The sequence below is a fragment of the Oryx dammah genome, unplaced genomic scaffold (genome assembly GCF_014754425.2).
Source record: "Oryx dammah isolate SB20612 unplaced genomic scaffold, SCBI_Odam_1.1 HiC_scaffold_21, whole genome shotgun sequence".
NCBI classification, from domain to species: Eukaryota; Metazoa; Chordata; class Mammalia; order Artiodactyla; family Bovidae; genus Oryx; species Oryx dammah.
Window position 1 is genome coordinate 39,245,073 of NW_024070205.1, and position 20,863 is coordinate 39,265,935.

The window sequence follows — 20,863 nt, forward strand, 5'->3', positions numbered from 1 at the left end:
TAATCCCGTGGTCTTCACCTACATTTTCTTTATCCAAATGCCACTTTGTCAGTGAAGCTCTTCCTGGCGCCCCTTCTCCATCTAAAATTGCATCCCCCTCTGTCAACACTCCCTGTCCTTCCCTGCTTAATTTTCCACTTACCATTGATTAGCGCTTTCATTTTGTATAGTTATAATGTTTATTGTCTATGCAACTAGATTATAAATCCCAAGAGGGCCACAAATTTTATCTGTTTTCTTCACTGCCACATCCCCAACCCTTAGAACAGTGCCTGGCACATAGTTGATGCAAAATAAGTTTTTTGTAGATAAGAGGGAAGAAATGAAAGGAGGAAGTGAACAAAGGGACCCTAGAAGTTAAATGTTATCTCAGCTTACAGATAGGGTACTGAGAAGCCAATAAATGAAGCCAAAATTGACCCAGACGTGTGACTCTAGAACGTCTCTGGTTCCCTTTACATGTCTCAGCCTCACCTGTGACTGCTGTAAGCGTAGACTCTGAATTGCTTGCACAGGTGCAGCTATATGAGGCACTATAGGGCACTCTTTAAAGTGCCTTAAAGAGAATGGTTGGCCAGGATACCCTAGTCTTATCATACCCTGGCATTCAATATAGAGAACAGATTAAAAACTTATCAGCAAAGTTTGAAACCAGGTGCCCCTCAACATAAGAAAAGTGATTAGCACGTAGAGCTTAAAGAGTTGAAAAAGAACACATTTTTGAAAACAGACTTTCAAGTCACACCAATGAGCAGTCTTTCTGGTCGTTTATTCCCAGAGCTCCTGTGGGTTCATTCCGGGTTCACTGGGGAAGCAGCACTTGTCTGTCCCCGAGTGACTCTGTTGTGTGTGTGTCCATGCCCAGTGCCTGGCCCTGTCCTGCACCTCAGGGACACAGGCAGACCAGACGTTCATGGGATTGAATGTGTCTTCAGCAAACATCTCTCCCCTCTCTCCTTTGAGCTTAAAGGGCTCCTTTCAGTGAATTCCTCAAATTAGTTTTTTTCTTTTAAGGGAACAGTCTCCCAATTTTATTTTATCATCTTGTTCCATGACTTCAGGTGTTAACATCTTAAGTCTACTTGGAGCTCTTCTTTTGCTAACATAGGAAGTTGAGGCACTTATCTGAAGATTAAGACACATCCAAGGCAATGAAGCCCTGTTTTCCTGTCTCTCTGACCCTATGGTAGATTTGACAGCAGTCCTTGGGGGTTATGGTTAGAGATTCAAGATTCTCTAAGAGCCCTACTTCCTGTCCATCAGCAAGGCCACAGGCACCCTCTGAAAAAACATGGTAGGGGTTCCATCCGTCTCAGGGAGTTGTTTCTGTCCTGTTTCCCACCTTGTGTCTTGGACTCCAGACAGTGTTTCTTTTCTTCCTTAGATGATGCCTCGTGGGTTTTACACCTGCAGTCCAGGAACACGCCTGGGCTCCCACTTACCTAGGAGAAACACTGAGGAAACTCAGTAACTGTGACAAGACATGCTCCCTTATGTTTCCAGCTATGGCCAGACTTACGGGTATTGAGGGGCACCGTTATGTGTTTTGACCCCTGTTTGGTATTATTTTCTGTAGATACATGCCTTTACAACCTTCATTTAATAGAAAAAGAGGCAGTAGCTCCATATCTTTAAGAGAGATGGCCACAAAGGGAAGCAAATGGGTGAATAATAACTTGGAGGGAAAGCTAAAGGAAGGCATTTATAAGATGGAGCAGATTCAATCGTATTTGTCATTCTGAGAAGAGGCCAGAAAAGACTGAAGATAGGAAAGAGAATTGGCCGAGCACTGTCCAGGATAGGGTCTTCTAGAAGCACAGAGCAAGAGCCTAGGTTTAGGAAACAGTCAACCCGCTTACCCAGTTTAAGGTGGCAGGATGGTGGGGGCGGGGGGAGGAAGAGATTTTTTTTTTTTTCTGTCTTAGTGAAGTAGAACGTTTCTGTGAAGTGGGACTGGAGTGAGGCCTAATGAGTTGAAAAGGAACAGAAAGCATGTCTTTATTTTGCTCCAGCAATGTTCCAGGGCACTGTCTGAGTGGTATGACACAAAGATGACCAAACCTTCTTGGCTTCCTGTCATTGGAGCACCACTCCAAGCCTTTCAGCATTGGTGCTGCAGCCCGTGTAGCCTTGTGAGAAAAACAGATACAGCATGTTTACCTGACAGTTCAGATACTCATAAAACAAAGCTACAAAGGAATACAGGAGTGGTAACACTGAAGGTTTGTATGCAAGGAGAGGCCACACAAAGGCATCCATGGCGGCTGACCTGGAGTTGAAAACTCAGTCTTGGAGCCATTCCTGCAGAGCAGCGGAACGATTAGAGAAGTAATTGATGGGGATATGTCCCCGTGGTTAACTTTCTGCCACCTTCCCACTAGATATTTCCATGTTGAGTAACAGAGGCCTTACTTCCTAAATGCAAACCAGTGCCTTCCATCTGTTATTTTCTGCTCAAGTGAATAGCAGCTATTTGCAACACATTATTGATTATTGAGGAATTTATTGAAGTTTAAGACTTGATTATCTTTTGAATTTAGTTTTAATTTCGTAAGCTGTGTCCTTAAACATTTTGAGAGTCAGACGTCTAAACCAGCACCCTCTGACTGAAATATGTGAGCCTCACTTGTAATTAAACTGTTCTCGTAGTCACATTAAAAAAGTAAAACAAACAGATGAAGCTATTTTTAATATTTTTACTCAGCCCATTATATCCAAAATATTATCATTTCAGTTTGTAATATGCTTGGTTGTTCAGTCATGTTCTACTTTTGGCGACCCCATGGACTGTAGCCCACCAGGCTCCTCTGTCTGTGGGATTTTCCAGGCAAGAATACTAGAGTGGCTTGCCATTTCCTTTTCCAGGGGATCTTTATTTCACCTATCTCTTTGGAAGATATTTTCACTGAATTTAGGATTGAGGATTGTCAAGTTTCTTTCAGCCTCTGAATAGTATCATTCCATGATGCTCCATCATTTCTGTTGAAACAGCTGCCAGTATTACTGCTGCTCTTGTGAAGGTGATATATCTTTTATCCTGTGACTCTTTCTCTTTGTGATGATGTGCCTAGATCTGGTTTTCCTGCCTGGGATTTGTAGAACAGACTGAATTTGTGGAGATCTGGGGAAATTCCTGCATCACTTCGGGTAGCGCTTCTGCTCCTTTCTCACTCTGTCCTTCTGTGACTTCAGTTAAATGGAAGTTGGACTTTTACAAGCATATCCCACATGCATCTGTGCTCGCATTTTTCTTCGTGCTTTGATCTGGCTATTTTCCGCTGACTTATTTTCTAGCTCACTAATCTCTTTTGGTCCTCTGTCTACTCTCCTGGTTTCATTCATCTATTAACATCATAATTTGAGTTCTCTGGTAAAATTCTCCATTGTTCTATGAATTTTTTGAAGATTACTATCATTCTATTTTAAACTTAAACTATTAAACTATTTTAAAGTTATTAGTGTGTCTAATAACTCTCATACCCAGATTACTACTGAGTGATCTTGTCTGGGATTTTTTTCTTAGTTTTCAGTCATTTTGTTTGACTTCCATATCTGGTAATTTTTATTGAATGCTGGGTGTCATGTCAGAAAAGTTTTAGAGGCTCTGTCTGATGTTATTTTTCTCCAAAGAGGGTTTATATTTCGTCTTCCTTCTACTTTCAAGTGCCCAGTGCTTTGATTTTCCCGCTTGTGTACCTCCCTGTGGAACTTATGTTCTGAGCTTTTCATTTGCAGTGAGGGATATGTAACAGAAGAATTTTCCAGTGGGACTTATATTTCAGCACAGATCAGAGCCTGATGCCCCAGAGTAGAAGCGTGGGGGAGGACGGACAGTGGAAGGGAATGTGTGTTGAGGGGTAGAGACCCTATCAGCCGTAACTCCTGAAATAACAGAGACCCTTAAGGAAGCTTAGTCCTCAAGAGTAAGTTGAGGACTTACTTACCCAAGAAAATGGGTGAAACTTCCTTTACAAACAAGGGTTAATTAGCTCTCTTCCATGTTGAAAGTATAGTGGACCATAGCCTCTATTTTTCTATCTTTCTCGTAATTGAAGGTTTTCTTCTAAAAGCAACAGAAGACATCAGAGTAGGCCCATTAGTCACCTTTGAAAGGGCAGCTTTTGGGTTAAGTGGATTGTGTTTTCTTCCTCATTCCAGGATTTGTTTTTTAGACCTGAAATTTGTTAACCTGGGAATGTCTCATTCAGCAGGCTTTAAACACGCCAGATCTGCAGGAAGTAGATGGGTGTGAATGCTGAGTGTCCTCTCCCGGGTTGTCTTTTGTGTGTGGGGATAGTAAAGTTAGGAATGCCTCCTAAAAGGCCACTGAGGAATCCAAGGGACATCCCAGGCAAATACCAGAGGTTTCTGAGGAACCAGACTGCAGTTTTTAAATTTTAGTCCTTCTGAAGGGTGGGAATCTTTGCTTCTTTTGTAAAAGGAACCTTATTGTGGACTTTCATTCGAGCCTGGGATCAAGCCAGGTCTCAGGAGAAGTCAGCTAGGACTTAAGTACCTTGGAGCTGAGCTGCTTGCATCCACCTCCTCCCCTCCCCAGAGGCTCACTTCCCTATGTTCTCCTAGATGCTGACGCCTGGTTCATCATCCGTGGTCTTCTCTCGCATCCATCACACTTGCTGTTGAAGGACCTCCCTGACGAGTGAAGAGTCAGCCTCTGTATCTCTGGCTCCATCCCTCCACTACCCCCATACAGTGTAGTTAATTGGAAGAATAAGTCCACTGTGAATGCTGGGTTAGGTCGGGGGACATGGGCCTGGAGAGGAGCCAAGCAAAGATGGAGAGGCATGAAGCCTGAGCTGGATGGAGCCTTCTTACCCTAGAGCATGGCTGGGCTTTGCTGCTTCTCTCCCCATGGCCCCTTTTGTCTTTGCACCCCCATCATCCACCTCCACGTGACAGTTACTGATAAACAAAACAGTCCTTGCCTGAGCGATAACCTCTCTGCGGTTAGATCTGCTTGACCAGACTGGCTCTGATGGAGCAAATCTCTTAGCTTTAGCACTCTACCTTCAGTATATCCTTCTGTGAGCAGATGGGTGGAAGAGCAGGCCTCTCCAGAAGTCAGGAACTCTTGCGGTCAGTGGTCCCAGCCCCCATCCCAGCTTGGCTTCCGTTTTTCCTTAAAGCTGTAAATGGTGCACAAGCATTGTGACCTTGGTGTAATGTGATCCACACAGTGGACATCCACTGAACCTCCTCTTTATCTGGGGCTTGTTTCAGATGTCTGAGTGAGAGCATTGGGGAAATGAGGGGCTGGGCAAAGTGTGGGTGATAGAAAAGGATAGGGTATCAGAGTTGGGGTTGGATCACAAAAGGGGAGTGAAGCCTGAACTTCTTGCACATCCAGGGATTTACATGTCATTTTTGGGAAACTTTTACACTTCCTTCCTTTGTCACCAGCACTGCTTGGAAAAGAAAAGATACCTATCTGGTGTGTATAAGATTTTCCCTAGCGTTCAGAGAGAAATTTCCCATAGAGACAATAACAGAAATCAAAGTTGGGTTTTCTCCATAGATCATCAAGTTTCAGATATATGTGGATACCTGGCGGCTTCTCAGGCTATTGTTGAAGGTGATCATGTTCTTTCCAGTTTCTTTCTTTTTTTATTTCCAGTTTTATTGAGATATAATTGACAAGCAGCACTATGTAAATTTAAGGTATACAACATAATGATTTCACTTAAATATTACATGCATCATGAAATGATTACCAGGTAAATTTAGTGCACATCTCTTATCTCATATAGATTCAAAATGAAATAAAAAATATTTTTTCCTTGTGATGAAAACTCTTGAGATTTACTTTCTCAGCAACTTTCGTATTTCTTGGCTGCAGTCACTGTCTGCAGTGATTTTGGAACCCAAGAAGAGAAAATCCGTCACTGCTTCCACTTTTTCCCTTCTATTTGCCATGAAGTGATGGGACCGGATGCCTCGATCAGGTTTTTTTGAATGTTGAGTTTTAAGCCAAACTTTTTACTGTACTCTTTCACCCTCATCAAGAGGCTCTTTAGTTCCTCTTCACTTTCTGCCATTAGAATGGTATTATCTGCATATCTGAGGTTGTTGGTATTACTCCCAGCAGTCTTGATTCCAGCCTGTGATTCATCCAGCCTGGCATTTCGCATGACGTACTCTGCATATAAGTTAAATAAAAGGGTGACAATATACAGCTTTGTTTTACTCTTTTCCCAGTTTTGAACCAGTCAGTTGTCTGGTATTCCCATCTCTTTTAAGAGTTTTCTACAGTTTGTTGTGTTACATACAAAGGCTTTCACATAGTCAGTGAAGCAGAAGTAGATGTTTTTCTAGAATTCTTTTGCTTTCTCTATGATCCAACAAATGTCAGCAATTTGATCTCTGGTTCATATATATATATCCTCCAACAAATGTTGGCAGTTTGATCTCTGTTTCATATGTATATCTTCCAGCAGTATTAAATATATTAATCCTGTTGTACTTTACATCTCTGTTACTTATGTATCTTATAATTGAAGCTTTGTATTTTTTGACCACCTTTGTCCAGTTCCTTCTCTCCCTCCCCTCTGCTTCTGGTAAACACACATCTAATCTCTTTTCCCACAAATTTGCTTGTTTGTTTTTTTGTTGTTGACGTATAATTGACTCACAGTTCCTGGTATACAACATAGGGACTTGATATTTCTGTATATTTCAAAATGATCACATTCAAGTCTAGTTATCATCTGTCACTATTCAAAGATATTACATTATCACCAACTGTATCCCCCAAGCTGTACATTTTATTCCTGTGACTCATTTATTTTGTAACCGGAAGCTTGTACCTCTGAATTACCATATCCTATTTCACTCATTCCCCCATCCAGGGTCTTTCCAGTTTCCTCTGTAAAACTGGATAATAACAGAGTCTGCTTCATGGGGTTATTGTGAGGATTAAACCAATAAATGATTTCATAGATGTCAAACCTTTAGAACAGTGCCTGATATGCAGTTAACATTGCTGGCCAGTGTTTACATTTCTAAAAGTTACACTATGCTCTTTAGCAGTTGGAAGCTCTCCTTTACCTATTCTGCTCATTCTCATTTAAAACTTAATTTATTTGAAGAAACCAGTAGGAGACTAATTGCTTTCTTAAAAAAAAAAAAAAATCTCAAGATGTTTCAAACCCTTGAAACACACCTGACTTTTTCAGTGAGAAGCTTAGCTTTTACTGGTGCCTAGCATCTGGTATCGGAGAAGGCAATGGCAACCCACTCCAGTACTCTTGCCTGGAGAATCCTATGGACGGAGGAGCCTGGTAGGCTACAGTCCATGGGGTCACTAAGAGTCAGACGCGACTGAGTGACTTCACTTTCACTTTTCACTTTCATGCATTGGAAAAGGAAATGGCCACCCATTCCAGTGTTCTTGCCTGGAGAATACCAGGGACAGAGGAGCCTGGTGGGCTGCCATCTATGGGGTCCCGCAGAGTCGGACACGACTGAAACGACTTAACAGCAGCAGCATCTGGTATTGTCCTCAATGATGTCACCCAACTCCTTTCTTCCCAAGCTTTTGGCTTTAAAGAGAATATATCTATTCATTTGAAATACAAAGTACTTTACAAGAATGAAGTCCTTGTGACTGAGAATGAGATAAGCTCGAGCTTCTTTTCTATTATGAAATGTTCTGTTTCTAACTTTGTGCATTTTGAGGTTTTAGTCTATTTATAATTGACTTCTTGATGCTTTCCATTGTTCCATAACGGGTATAAGGTGACTTCTATATCACACGATGAGACATGCAGGTTTCAGCTGGGGAGGAAGGGGGAGTGGAGTGTGCATTAGAAGAAAGAATTGGATTTGCAGTAATAATCCTTGCCATTTACACATTGCTTTGTGTTTCTTCCCACTACCGCACCCCACCCCACCCACCATGTACTTTTAAAACTAAGGTATCTTTGGATTAACCCAGCAACCTCGTGGGTAGTGTCCTCCCTGTTTTATTGATGAAGACACTGATCCATAAAGAGAGTGTGTGTATTGCTCATACTCACCCAACTGACACTAGTGACAGAGTTGGGGTCCTTGCTACCCAAAACCTGTGTGCTTTCCTAGTGTTGAAATAATTGATCTGCCAAGCCAGGTATTATGGCATGCCCACCTTGGAGAGATTTTTTTTCCCCTACGTCACAGTCTCTCTCTTGGTTCAGTACTGAGGTGTGGGCCATTTATGCAGATTGAAAAACCTTGTCGGCATGGTAGATGGAGGCCTCATGGCCCATTCCAAGGTGTATTCCCCTTGACTAGTACTAACTGTAGGGAAACCCAGCCCTGGCTTCCCTCCATGTGTACTTCAAGCGGTTTTCAGCAGTAGATGAGCTGATGCCTGGCTCCTCAGCATAGTCTTCCACCCCTTCTCAGAGGAAGCCTGTGATAAGGCCTGGCTGATGGAGGGCTAAAGCTGTGATGCCATCCCACCCACAGCTGGGTTTAGAGATTCATCCTGCCGACATGATTGATGTAGGAAAAACCAGAGAAAGTTGGACTTGACAGACATAATATTTGTCTGTTATTGAAAATCAGTTTTCCTGATGCTACCTGTGGTATTCTTATTTCTCTGCTTTAGCCTTGTAATAAACTCTCTTGATCCTTTTTAAAGAAAAAGCAAAATCCTATTATATGAGAGTGCTCCAATCCACTCCAACCATCTAGATTAATCTGAAACAGCCTCTGAGTTCACAACTGGGTCAGAGTTGCGGAAGAGCAGGAAAAGACTTGCCAGTTCAGCAGGCGTGTGTCTTGGGCCAGTTAAGAACCAGGACAGTCTTGAGGTCTGACTTTGTTGCTTATGTTTAGGCCTTGTGTGCTGAGATAATTCTGGGTGGCTTTGGATAACTCTGTTTCTTAACTGAAAAGGAGTATCTGTTGCCTGATAAGTGTTTACCCGTGAAATAGCAACATGGTGTATGTCTTAGGGTAGGAGGGCTTTTAGATCTCCAGAGCTTGGGCCCGTCCCCACCTCCACCCGCCCTGCCCCCAAAACCCAAGGTCATTGACTTAAGCATGTTAACTGGAGTAGAATGCCAGCCCCAACTTTAAAATGTCTTTCTTATTCAGGGTCTCTTTTCTAGATTCTTTCCCCTTTCTCTTTTTGCCTCAAGGGCTATACATAATCATAACCCAATAGAACTGAAAGTAGACAAAGCTGCCCCACTTTTAGTAGATAGAGATCTGGGGTCCAGAAAAACCTCTTTCTTGCTAAACCTCAGCTTTGCTGATGCCTTTTTTTTTTTTTTTTAATGCCAGTCCCCAGTCCCAGCCCACCCTCTCCACTGTTTGGCCAAGTGAGGGCTGGCTCTTACCCTGTGTCAGTGACAGACACCCACTGCTTGTTGGATCACGTTCTCCTTTACTTTTGCCCTGTTCACAAGTCTCACAAAAGGGTTTTTCAATGTCAAGGAAAAACTCACGCCAAGAGTCATTTTTAACTGTGGATATTTTAACAGTATGAGTGAAGTATGTGAAGACCTTAGTTTTGAAGTGACTTGGAATCTTACATGACTTGAGGGAGGTTTTCCTGCTAGCATTCTGGCAGAGTTAAAAATGACTCTGAAGTTTAAGCCTCCAGGTCGCTTGTAAGAAACTTGTAAAAAGTGATGACCTCCTGTGTGCCAGACTCCATGCCAAACACTTTGCATTATCTCCTTAACCCTTCAAAGTTGCCCTTTAGACTAGCTTTTTGCAGAACCAAGCTGAGGTTCCAGAAAGCTTTGCACCAACATGTATGTTTAGTAAGTGGCAGAGTAAGAAGTTGACTTGTTTGCCCCTGCCTTGTGACCATGTCATGGCAGCCTTCCTCCAGGCATGATATACTGGGCTCTAGATTTCCATGTTCCAGCCTAACTTGTGGCAGGCGAGGCTGATCAGAGTTGCAGCGGTAATGGTGGCTGAGACCTGTGGCTGTACAACCTGATGCTGAAAGAAGGCCAAACCCTCACTCAGACACAAACTCTTGTCACTTCTCTCCCCTTTCCTATTATACAGGGTTGCATTGGCCCTGATGACAAGAAAGGTGTTGTTACCAGCAATTACTCAGTGGAGCAAGGATACTAAAGAGGAAATTTCCATTAGGTAAATAACTGAAAGAAAAACCCTGGAGCAGGGAGAGAAATTCAAGCCCTGGCTCCTGTTACACTGGCCAAATATCCCTGGCATCCCCTGCTTGCTGAGCTTCCTGAAAGGGACAGGAACGCTGATAGGACAAAACAGAGGGACACAGTGTGAATTTGTTCTCTTGCATCATTCCAGCATCTACTTGAATTTCAGTTTTATAAAATCAACTATTCTGAGCCCGGCCCCAAACCCAGGCTAATTTGTAGTGGCTCCATTGCTGGAGACAGTGGGGTTATTTTTGGAAGGTGGGATATGGATGTGCAGTGTGTGTGCGTCAGCTCCTCTATAGAACTGGCATCTTGAAGTGCTTCTGAGATTTTTACCCGCCCTGGTGAAAATATGGCTTTGTAGAAATGAGTGATTTGGGGCTGTGGTCAGAATTCACAGGTGTGGCTTTGTGCTGGAGCATCCTTCAGTGAAAGATGGGAGGAATCACTGTTGTCTTTGCAAGGATCATAGCAGCTTTTCTCAAGGACATCCTATTCGTTCGGAATCTTTCATTTTAGCTAGGACAGTATCCTGGTAGCTCAACTGGTAAAGAATCCACCTGCAACATGGGAGACCTGGGTTCAATCCCTGGGTTGGGAAGATCCCCTGGAGGAGGGTATGGCAACCCACTCAAGTATTCTTGCCTAGAGAATTCCCATGGACAGAGGAGCCTGGCAAGGCTACAGTCCATGGAGTCGCAAAGAGTCAGTTATGACTGAATGACTAAGCACAGCACAACAGAGCAACAGGACAGTGTTCGCTTGCAGCCTTAAGTTTTTTGTGGACTTGAAATTGCTACCAAATGAGCTACACTGGCCTCTTGTTTAGTCACATCTGTCTTATCTGACTCCTTTGCAACCCCATGGACTGTAGCCTTCCAGGCTCCTCTGTCCATGAGATTTTCTAGGTTGGACAGAATACTGGAGTGGTTACCATTTCCTTCTCCTGGGGATCTTCCCAACCTAGGGACTGAACCCACTTCTCCTGCATTGCAGGCAGATTCTTTACCTCTGAGTCCTTGCAAATGGCCCTTCTGCTGTTGTGGTGTAGTTTATACTGAGTGGAGTTAAAGTGCGTGCACAGTCTCATTTAATCCTTACAACAGCCCTGTAGAATCTGATTATACCCATTTTGCATAGGAAGAAATTGAAGTTCAGATAACTCAGTACTGTTTTTATTGAGTGTTCCATGTATTAGGCTCTGTGCTAAGTGCTTTACATGTTTTATCTAATCCTTCCGGCATCCTCGTAGATGGCTATTCTCATTCCCATTTGAAGATGAGGAGACAGAGAGGCTCACAGAGGTGAAGCTACTCATCCATGGTCTCCCAGCTATTAAATGTCACAGAATTCAAACTCAGGTGTGAATGTCCTGTTTTTATGCCATATACTTGCCTCCTTGAAGTTTTCCTTTGTCTGAGTGTCTGCCACCAAGACTTCATTTCCGTTTGAAGCATCATCAATGAAAAAGTTTCGGTGTAAATTCGATTTTCAATGAGTCTGGCTTTTCTTTTTAAAATGTGGAGGCAGAGCTGGGGCAGGCAGTGAAGGATTTCCTACACCAGTCACTGCTACGTTATGTTGTAGCTCTCATGGGCATCTCTGCTCTGTTTGAATGGTCATTTTCAAAGTCAAGGACATGGGTGAAACAGTACTTCCCAGCCTCAGAAAAGACAGTTCCAGAGGGCACCCATAAAGAGTGCTTACTGCAGTTACCTCCCTCTCCAGCCCATGTATACTCACCCTGTCTTTTAGGGAGAAATGAGATATAGGGTGTGATTTACTTTCCCACTGAGGTGGGGAATGAGAGATGGAATTAAGAGTGACTCAGTGCTCCCACAGTGGGAGAAGGCCGCAAGCTTTGTGATGCTGTGGATTCGACTCTCAGAAGACCAGTGGACTGGCTCAAAGCCCAGCCTTTGACCCTTCATCTGGCTGGCTTCAGTTTAGTTCCTATAAATGTTTCTCCCTGCAAAGTCTTATTAACCTCTCATCAGTATGGGTTTGGTCAGATCATGGATTCCTACAATGGCACAAGTTTTCTGAGTTCTCAACATCATATTTCTAGGGGTGAAGATTCTGGTAGTCGTTTTCTGTTAATAAAATATCTTTGTATCCTTTCCATCCATTCACAAGTGACAAAGGACAAGCCCAGCTGGCCTGCACAGTGATTTTTTAATAGAGAGATGGACATTCAGATGGAAGCCCTGGAGTGTGCAGAGTGGGTATAGGCACCTTTCCATGGCAGCAGTAAGGCCCCTGAGAAGCACAGGGAAGAATCCAGCATTTAGAGGGAGGAGAGGATCTCTTAGGTCATCTTGTCCCACCCTCCTGGGGTCAACATGGTGTTTTTGTACAGAGAACACCCCAGGCCAGTTAGTGCTGGGGTTGCCAAGGCTGCTGCAACAGAATCAGTTGGCAGTTAAGCTTTGACATAGGCTCCCTCATAAATCTTCGCTATTATACTTGTTTTATTGGAGGATGGGAGACAGTTAAGGGAAAGAGGTTGGGCCATTTGCCTAGATTATTACCCCACATTCTCTTGGTGGGGGGGTAGTGTTATGGGGTTTTTAACTTCTTAGTCAGCTGCCAGAAATATGTAGACCGGACCTTAACTTACTATCTCTTCCAAGAAGATCTGTCTTTTTAGGAAAGTCAGAGTTGAACCACTGTTTTCCCTCTTCTGTGACATCAGGAAGAGACATTTTTGTCCAGACCCTGAGTAAAGACCACTGGCAACCTCCGTAATTCCAGAAGATAGCAAGAACGCTCTCCAAAACAAGGGTCACATTTCTCTCTCCTCTCTCAGTTCCCAAGTGCATACAGTTTGTGTTCCAGGTTCTTGTTGCTGGCCGTGTCACGTATGGAATTGTTTTCTTCCTAATGAGACTGTCACTTTTGAGAGTAGGTCCAAGGCCACTATTCGCTTGCCTCCTTAGCAGGACCTAAATCTGTGCTGGGCCCAGAGTAAGTGCTTAATAAAGACATCCTAACTTGGATCGTAGATCACAGACTGTCAGAGCTGGAAAGGATTTTGGAAACCACCAAGTCCAAGACTCTAATTTTATAGATGGTACCACTCCAAAAATTCACTTTGGAGGCTGGTGTTTATCTGCTGGGAAGAGAGTTTTGTTTTTTTCCTTTCAATGTTACATTCTCGCACAAGTGACCATCATTCTAAATGTTTGAAAGGCTTTCTTTAGACAGTGTGGGATATTCCTTCTTGGACTAGTAGCTGACTAATAATAACCTGATAACAGTAAGAGTGCTGACCAGATTTCATACCCTGAGCAACTGTCACTGATCCTGTCAGCCACAGGACAGCATCAGGACTATCTCCCTCCTACAGATACTGGGAGGGAGGTACAGCAGTCAGGCCCCTGGCTCAGGGTCACGTGGCTACCAGAATGGTCGAGACTAGAATCTGGTTTGGCCAGACTCCCAAGTTCATGCCTCACAGTGGTTCTAAGTGGGGTCGCTGGAGAAAATCCCCACTTAATATGAAATCCCACAGTGTCTCTGTCCTAAAGGAAAGTGTAAAATTACTTTTCATTAACTTCAGCTCTCTAATTAGACAGGGAGTGACAGGGAAGGTAAGGCAGAAATCAGTCATGACAGAGGTTGCATCTCCAGAAAGGTCCATGAGGTCATAAAAGTTTTCAGTCAAGAGTGCAAGGAGTTCATCCATACTGTTTCTCCATTCCATACATGAACCTATTTGCAGAGGATGACTGGAGACATAGATGTAGAGAATGGGCTTGTGGGACACAGTGCGGAAGGGAGAGAGTGGGACAAATGGAGAAAGTAGTATCAACATGTATGCACTGTCGTGTGTGAAATGGATAGTTGGTGAGAGGTTGCTCTGTAACATGGGGAGCCCAGCCTGGTGCTCTCGTGATGACCTAGATGGGTAGGACGTGGGGAGAGGAGGGAGGCTCACAAGGGAGGGGACATATGTATAATTATGGCTGATTCACATTGCGGTACTGCAGAAACCAACACAGCATTGTAAAAATTAAAAAACAAAAGAGTGCAAGGAGAAAGAGCAGTCAGGTTTTGCTCTAGGAACCACTGCTTTACGTGGAATTGCTGCTTCTTCCTCTGGTCTCTCTTCTGTGCCCAGAGCTCACCTTCCCTCGCTTCTTAGCGTCAGAAGCCTCAGTATTGATGGCTTCCAGGGCAGATCTGTGTGCCCGACCTCGACAAACCAGAATGCAATGGCCTTGTGGTGGCCAGGAGGCCAGTGTACTGGGTCTTCACAGCAGGCTGTTTGCCTCGAGCCTTTCCTCTGAGCTTTATATCTAAATAACATTCCTGTGAGTTTTCTAAAAGGTTAGTCCTGGGTCATTGGCACTTAAACCACTTGTTTTGCTAGATCCTTCCCGTGAAGCTTCATTATATATTTGGTATCCTTCCTTTTTTATGCCTGAATGATGAGGATAAGTACCCTGTGGTTTATTAACTGTCACTTTAAACCTTTTTGGATTGTCTTGTGACAAAACAGAGTTTTATGTCCTTTTTATCCAGCTTTGATGGGTGAGATAGTTTTCTGGGTAAAGTATGCCAGGATAAAGAAAATCTCACTCTGATTCGTGGGGAAGGATTTTGCATTTGAAGTCATGAGTTCAAGTCTACCACTTCATAAGAAAGGCGATCTACCCCGTTCACCTAGACTTTGTTTTCCTCTTGACAGATGGGACTGGGCATTCGGTTAACTGTGGAATAAGTGGAAGAAAAGGCATTACTTTGGGGCAGTTGATCTCTCTTAAAATGTGGATGTCAAATCTTCAGGCAACAATTTGCCACATTTCTATTTTGAATCCCATTGGTCCTTAGAGCAAACAGCCTCTGTCCTTATCAGTGGTGTTGTCGTTGTGTCGTCGATAAGTCACATCCAACTCTCCTGTGACCCCATGGAGTGTAGCCTGCCAGGCTCCTCTGTCCATGGGATTTCCCAGGCAAGAATACTGGAGTGGGGTGCCATTTCCTTCTCCAGGGGATCTTCCCAACCCAGGGATCCAGCCTGTCTCCTGCACTGCAGGCAGACGCTTCACTGCTGGGCCACCAGGGAGGCCACCCAGTTCACCTCTCCTCCCCCAGGCCATTTTGTTACACCTTTAATTTTTCTGTAAGTTTGCAATAGGATTGTGAAAAGTAAATATGATTAGGGAGGTTTAGTAGTTGTTTAAAAACCTTGTGCCCACCAGTGTAAATGTCCCACAATTCATTATATATCCAGTGCTTGAAAAATATTCTTCTGGGACACACACTACATGTAATTCAGCAATTAATCTCTCTCTCTCTCTCTCATTCAGTATTTACTGAATCCCAGCTAGAACAAGGGAAGGTATTTATTTAAAATAATAAAAACAGTAAAAAAAAAAAAAAGAAAGAAAAAGAGAGAGTGCTGAGGCTTTAAAACTTGTTTCCTTCTGTTTTGTATTCATTCCAGTTCGCGGGGACATTATCAGATGGCTTAGGGAAGACAATGGATAATCGCCACCAGTCGGAGCGGGAGTACATCAGATACCATGCGGCCACGAGTGGCGAACACCTTGTAGCTGGCATCCACGGCCTGGCTCATGGTGAGTCATGTGATATCAGGCTGTAAACAGGGGGCTCTTCTGCCTCAGCTCCCTGGAGGTGCCTTTTGCTCATCCAATTGCAAGAGGAAATGATGGCTTGGTATCTGAGTGTGCCTGAATGCTTCCAGGCTCTCTGGTTCTGTCCTCGTTGGGTCAAAGTGTTACAGCCTATGAGAACTCTTCATTCATTTTCAAAATGTACACATTGCAGTTCCTTCCTGTTCTCTGGCTTCTGTCCCCAAAGTGTCCTAGGATGTAAGTATCCAAACCCCTTTTTAGAACACAGGACTACTGCTTCAAGACTTGCCTTCTGCTCACTGATTATTCCTTCCAGAGGTAGCGAAATGTGAATTGGCTGCCAGGCTTGTGGCTCAAATGTTTTTGAGTCATAAATGCACATTCATAGGGATTGTAGATCTATGTGCCCAAGAGATGTGGAACACAGCACAAACGTCTCTAAACTTGCTTATGGTTCTGATTTTTAATGTTTCAGTCTGACTCATCTATTGCGTCAATACCTTCTCTGCATGATGTTGAAGGCCCCTAGGAAAGTAGACCCAGCCAGCTCTTCCTACCACTGTCCACAGCCACACTGTATTTCAGAAACCCGGAGTTATATCCTGCTCTCCAGACATGCCCTGAGTCCTTGCTCACTCATGTTTCTTCTGCCCTCCCCTCTCCCCCTCACTTCCTTGCCCATCAAAATCCTTCTCCACCTGCAAGTCCCCTCTAAGATGAGGTCTGCCCAGCTCCACTGTCGCCAGTTAGAATCAATGACGATTAGAGCAGACCTGGCAGTCTGGATTGTGTGTGTAGCCAGCTGTATATGTCTTGCTTCCCTGATAGGCTTTGAGGGCAAGGAAAGGATAAAGACCCTCTCGTGGTCACCTTTATACCTGCAGTGCCTCACACGGCACCTGGTGTATAGCTCGTGCTTGGTGATGTTTGTCAGTTGAACTGCTTGTACCAGAGTCTTAGGAATAGTCTGAAGCTTTCAGTAACAATTGGAGCAAAAACAAGGAATATACCTAGTAAAAAATCGTATTTTTCTTCGTTTTTGTTTATCAAGTTTCCTAATGATAAGGTTTGGATCAAAATGCCTCTGCCCAGCTGGAAAGCAAGCAGCCCCCAAGGAGACATCAAGCTAGCAGTGAACTTTGGCTGAAATTGATCTGTTTATGGACTTTAAAAGTTGATTGTTGGGCAGTCTTTTGGGGTTAAAGATTTAATCATTGTTTCTAGTAACTGAAATGACAGTGCACCAGACAATTTTAAGACTTAATTTTTTTAATGAATATAAAGTGCTTTCCTCTGTGTACTTGTCTTTATCTATCCAGCATCCTTGAGATGCAGAGAGAAAACATGCCCGTCCTCACTGTTTAGATGGGTGTTTCAGTGTGCTGAGAAAATGAGTGAGTGGTTCACAGTAGAAAATCCCTCCAAGCCAGGAATCCTTCAGATAATATGTGCAACACCTCCAGAAGCCATTCGGGCCCGTCTGAGACCAAGAACCAGTGGCCTCATCCAAGGGGGAACCATTAAGCTCTGGGAGGTATGAAAGCAGTAGAATGAGATCCTTCCTTCGAATGAAAAAAATGAAACAAAAAACAACCCTTAAATGATAACAAGAAACAGAATCGATGCCGTCTCCTTGGTTTTTAAACCAAGTTTTTAAACTGGGAGTCAGGCTCTGGTCCCCCTGTCAGCCCCACTCAACCCAGGTTCAGTCATGTTCTGACTCTGCCATGAGCTTTGTTCCAAACTTTGGGAAAGGCCTGTTGCCTCACTGGAGCAAGTGGACCCAGAATCCAGAAGAAATGCTGAGAATTGTTAGTTTATTCTCACCCAAGGAACTTCCTTTACCAATTTGTCTCACTAGAGCTGAAGAGTCTATAGAGAGCATCCTCATACCCCTCCATCAAAGGGTAAACATCTGTGAGTGTCCCTGGCACAAATCCTGGAGATGAATCTTCCTAGCAGTGCCTGCGTCCTCTCCAGCCTCTGCCAACTTCTGGCCACTTGGGAGGCTCTTTAAGGTCACTGCCGTCACCTTTCAAAATGTTCGGAATGTCTTTTTAACCTCGGTCAGTCTTTTGAACCGATGATATCTAGGGTCCCAGCTGGCGCTGGCAGCCTTGGGGGTGCCCTTCATCCAGGCTTCACCCTCGACTCCGATTGCCTGCACCTGTTTCAGCAATGTGTGCAGGAAGGAGTTTTCACCCCATTTCAGGCATTCAGTGGTGCTGGCTGCTGCTGCTGCTAAGTCACTTGAGTCGTGTCCGACTCTGTGCAACCCCATAGACAGCAGCCCACCAGGCTCTCCTGTCCCTGGGATTCTCCAGGCAAGAATACCGGAGAGGGTTGCCATTTCCTTCTCCAGTGCATGAAAATGAAAAGTGAAAGTGAAGTCGCTCGGTCGTGTCTGACTCCTAGCGACCCCATGGACTGCAGCCCACCAGGCTCCTCTGTCCATGGGATTTTCCAGGCAAGAGTACTGGAGTGGGGTGCCATTGCCTTCTCCGGTGGTGCTGGCTAGTCACATAGTATTCTTTGAAAACTGAGGATTTATATTTGGTTCTTGCTCCACCTTACATTTTAGAGGATCCCAACTTTCCCCAAGGGCCCAATTTGCTGGTCCGTTGATTTAATCCTCTGTCTGCACCCTTTCCTGATTGCCCATAAGCTATTCAAGCTCTGGAATTAAAAAGTAGTCACCGGTAACCTCTTCTCTTTCCTTTGATTTTTCAAAACTGAAACATGCTGTCCTTCTCACTGACGTGTGATGCATGTTCTCTGACTCTCAACTCTGAGGGCACACCTGCTGCCTCCCCATCTTGATGGGCCTCCCTGTTGCCTGTCAGGAGGTTGGCATGGTGCCCATGTCTGCCTCTCCAGGTGCATGAAATTGAGGGGTTTGCCTTTAAATGCTTTTGCTTTTGTCCTTGGCCAGGTTACCACAGCCCTTGTCTCTTTTGCTAGGTATCATTGGTGGACTGACCAGTGTTATAACCTCAACCGTGGAAGGTGTGAAAACAGAAGGGGGTGTCAGCGGTTTCATATCTGGCCTTGGGAAAGGGCTTGTTGGCACTGTCACCAAGCCTGTGGCAGGCGCCCTGGATTTTGCATCAGAAACAGCCCAGGCGGTGAGAGACACAGCCACCCTTAGTGGCCCCAGGTCAGTGGTCGTGGGGGGGAGTGGCTTTTGCAATTTCCAGCCCCGATCTGCTGCCTCTCCTGAGCCATACTGATATGTTTGATCTTACACTTTCCACCTTAATGAAATGATTTTTAAAAAACTGAATATACATAACTAAAATTTTTGACTTGCCTAATACAAATACATGAAAATGAAGTGTAAACATCTGGCATAGTTTTCTATATATCTATATCTATCTATTTATACCTGCATATACTGGATGTGTATGTGTGTGTGTGTGATTTTTTTTTTTATTAGACTAATCAGAAACACAGTGGGATCCTTACACACATCCCCTATTCACCAAACTGAGTAGACCCCTCCAAACACCCATTAAGAAAACTCTTAGGCCACAGGCTGTGTCTTGCTCCAAGGCCCTGTGGCGTGGTTGGAGAATCCAACGGTTGCAGTTCACCACATGGAGTCTGTCCCTTCTTAGTTCTCCCTCCATTTGAAAGTGGCAGCCAGTCCCCCAACCTTACAGAGAAACTCCCCAAGGAACCTGGCAGTTCTTTTGTGGGATGCCGTCTTGCCTTGATACCAGCTGAGACAGGAAATCAGTGACAGCCCACACAGCTCCATATCCCATAGACTCCAACTACTTTAACTTCTCTATTCGTGTTAGTGGCCGATTTTAGCCTCCCTTGTCCAGAGTGACTAATTGGGGATCTTATCAACAAAGGGTGTAATGAATGTTACAGTTCCCAGCCAAGCTGGACTCCACTTAAGCCCAGAAGATTTCGCTGCTGCCTGGTTAATAGATATCCCCTGAGTGAGTTAGTAGGCCCTTAGAACGCCCAGGGCCTGGGCCACGTCCACACCCTGTTGCTCCCTCAAATAGGATTTGAAGTGAAATCGTCCCCAATTAAAATGAATCCATTTTCTGTCACCAGGAAGCCTTACTGATGACACATTACTGCACTAGGGGAAATGCTTCAGATTGTAGATGGGGACCACGTCATGTGTTCAGCCAGAATGTCTTCCATCTGGAAGCAGCTGCTTCTTAAAAAAAGGATCTGTGGAGTTTAGTCCTTTAGTGAGGTTACATTCTATTCTCAGACACAAAGCTGAAACAATCCTTGAGTATATCTCAAAGCATGTAGGAAGCTGGGGAAGGGGGCAGGAGGGAGGCTTCAGAAGGATTTCCAGTTAGTTTCTCCATGTCTGCCTGAAGCCCAAAAAGTCTCTGTCCAGTACTTTGTTAGGACAGTAAGACCCAATGAAGCCCAAGTAAAGTGGAAGGCCCTGAATAATTCCGGAAGACCCATTCTTATCCTTAAAATCCTAGAGTGGTCAAGGGGACAGAGTGATTTGTTTCTGAAAGAGTCCGAGGTATATGTGTTAAATTTAGAAACATTATTTTGTGTTGCAAACTCTCATGATGTTGACCAGAAAGAAATCACTTGCATTTTATACAGTGTCAGTTTGGAAAGCTTGATGAAGTTTCACATTCTTTTTAGGAGCTCAAGAAAGACACAAAATGCTTGCTGCAGAAAGGTGGTGTTGTCATTTTTACCAGTTGTCTAGCTTTATTGCAGAAGGTTCTATTTAGTGAAGCGACTTAGCAGCAGCAGCAGTAGCAGCAGCAGCATGTATCTCTCACTCATTCATTTTTTGATGAGTAAATTTTGATTGAAAATTGCCTGAAAACTGAAGGGTGGAAATATAGCAGAATGCAAGGCTGAGCCTAGTCTCAGAGGACTTACAGTTAAGCAGGGTAGCAAACATAAAACAAATAATCATACGAGTAATTATTTGCTAAAATTGTGATAAATGACACAGGAAATTTACAGAGTGCCGTGGGACTGTATAATTAGAGGAGGCAAGGAGTCAAAAGAGGTTTGCTTATGTGTGGTCAGTGGGGTGAAGAAAGGCATATCTAGGGTGTGGAGAGAAGGGAACCCTTTTACACTGCTGGTGGGAATGCAAACCTAGTACAG

General features: G+C 44.1%; 1 protein-coding gene across 5 annotated transcripts in view; it reads left to right on the plus strand.

Moving 5' to 3' along the window:
* VPS13D (vacuolar protein sorting 13 homolog D) overlaps positions 1 to 20,863 on the plus strand; it is a 266,175-nt gene that overhangs the window by 190,784 nt on the left and 54,528 nt on the right. For all 5 annotated transcript variants that reach the window (XM_040263469.1, XM_040263472.1, XM_040263473.1 and 2 more), the window contains 2 exons: positions 15,595 to 15,727; positions 18,707 to 18,902. In XM_040263469.1, coding sequence (XP_040119403.1) covers positions 15,595 to 15,727; positions 18,707 to 18,902 — 329 coding nt within the window. The remainder of the gene's footprint in view (positions 1 to 15,594; positions 15,728 to 18,706; positions 18,903 to 20,863) is intronic.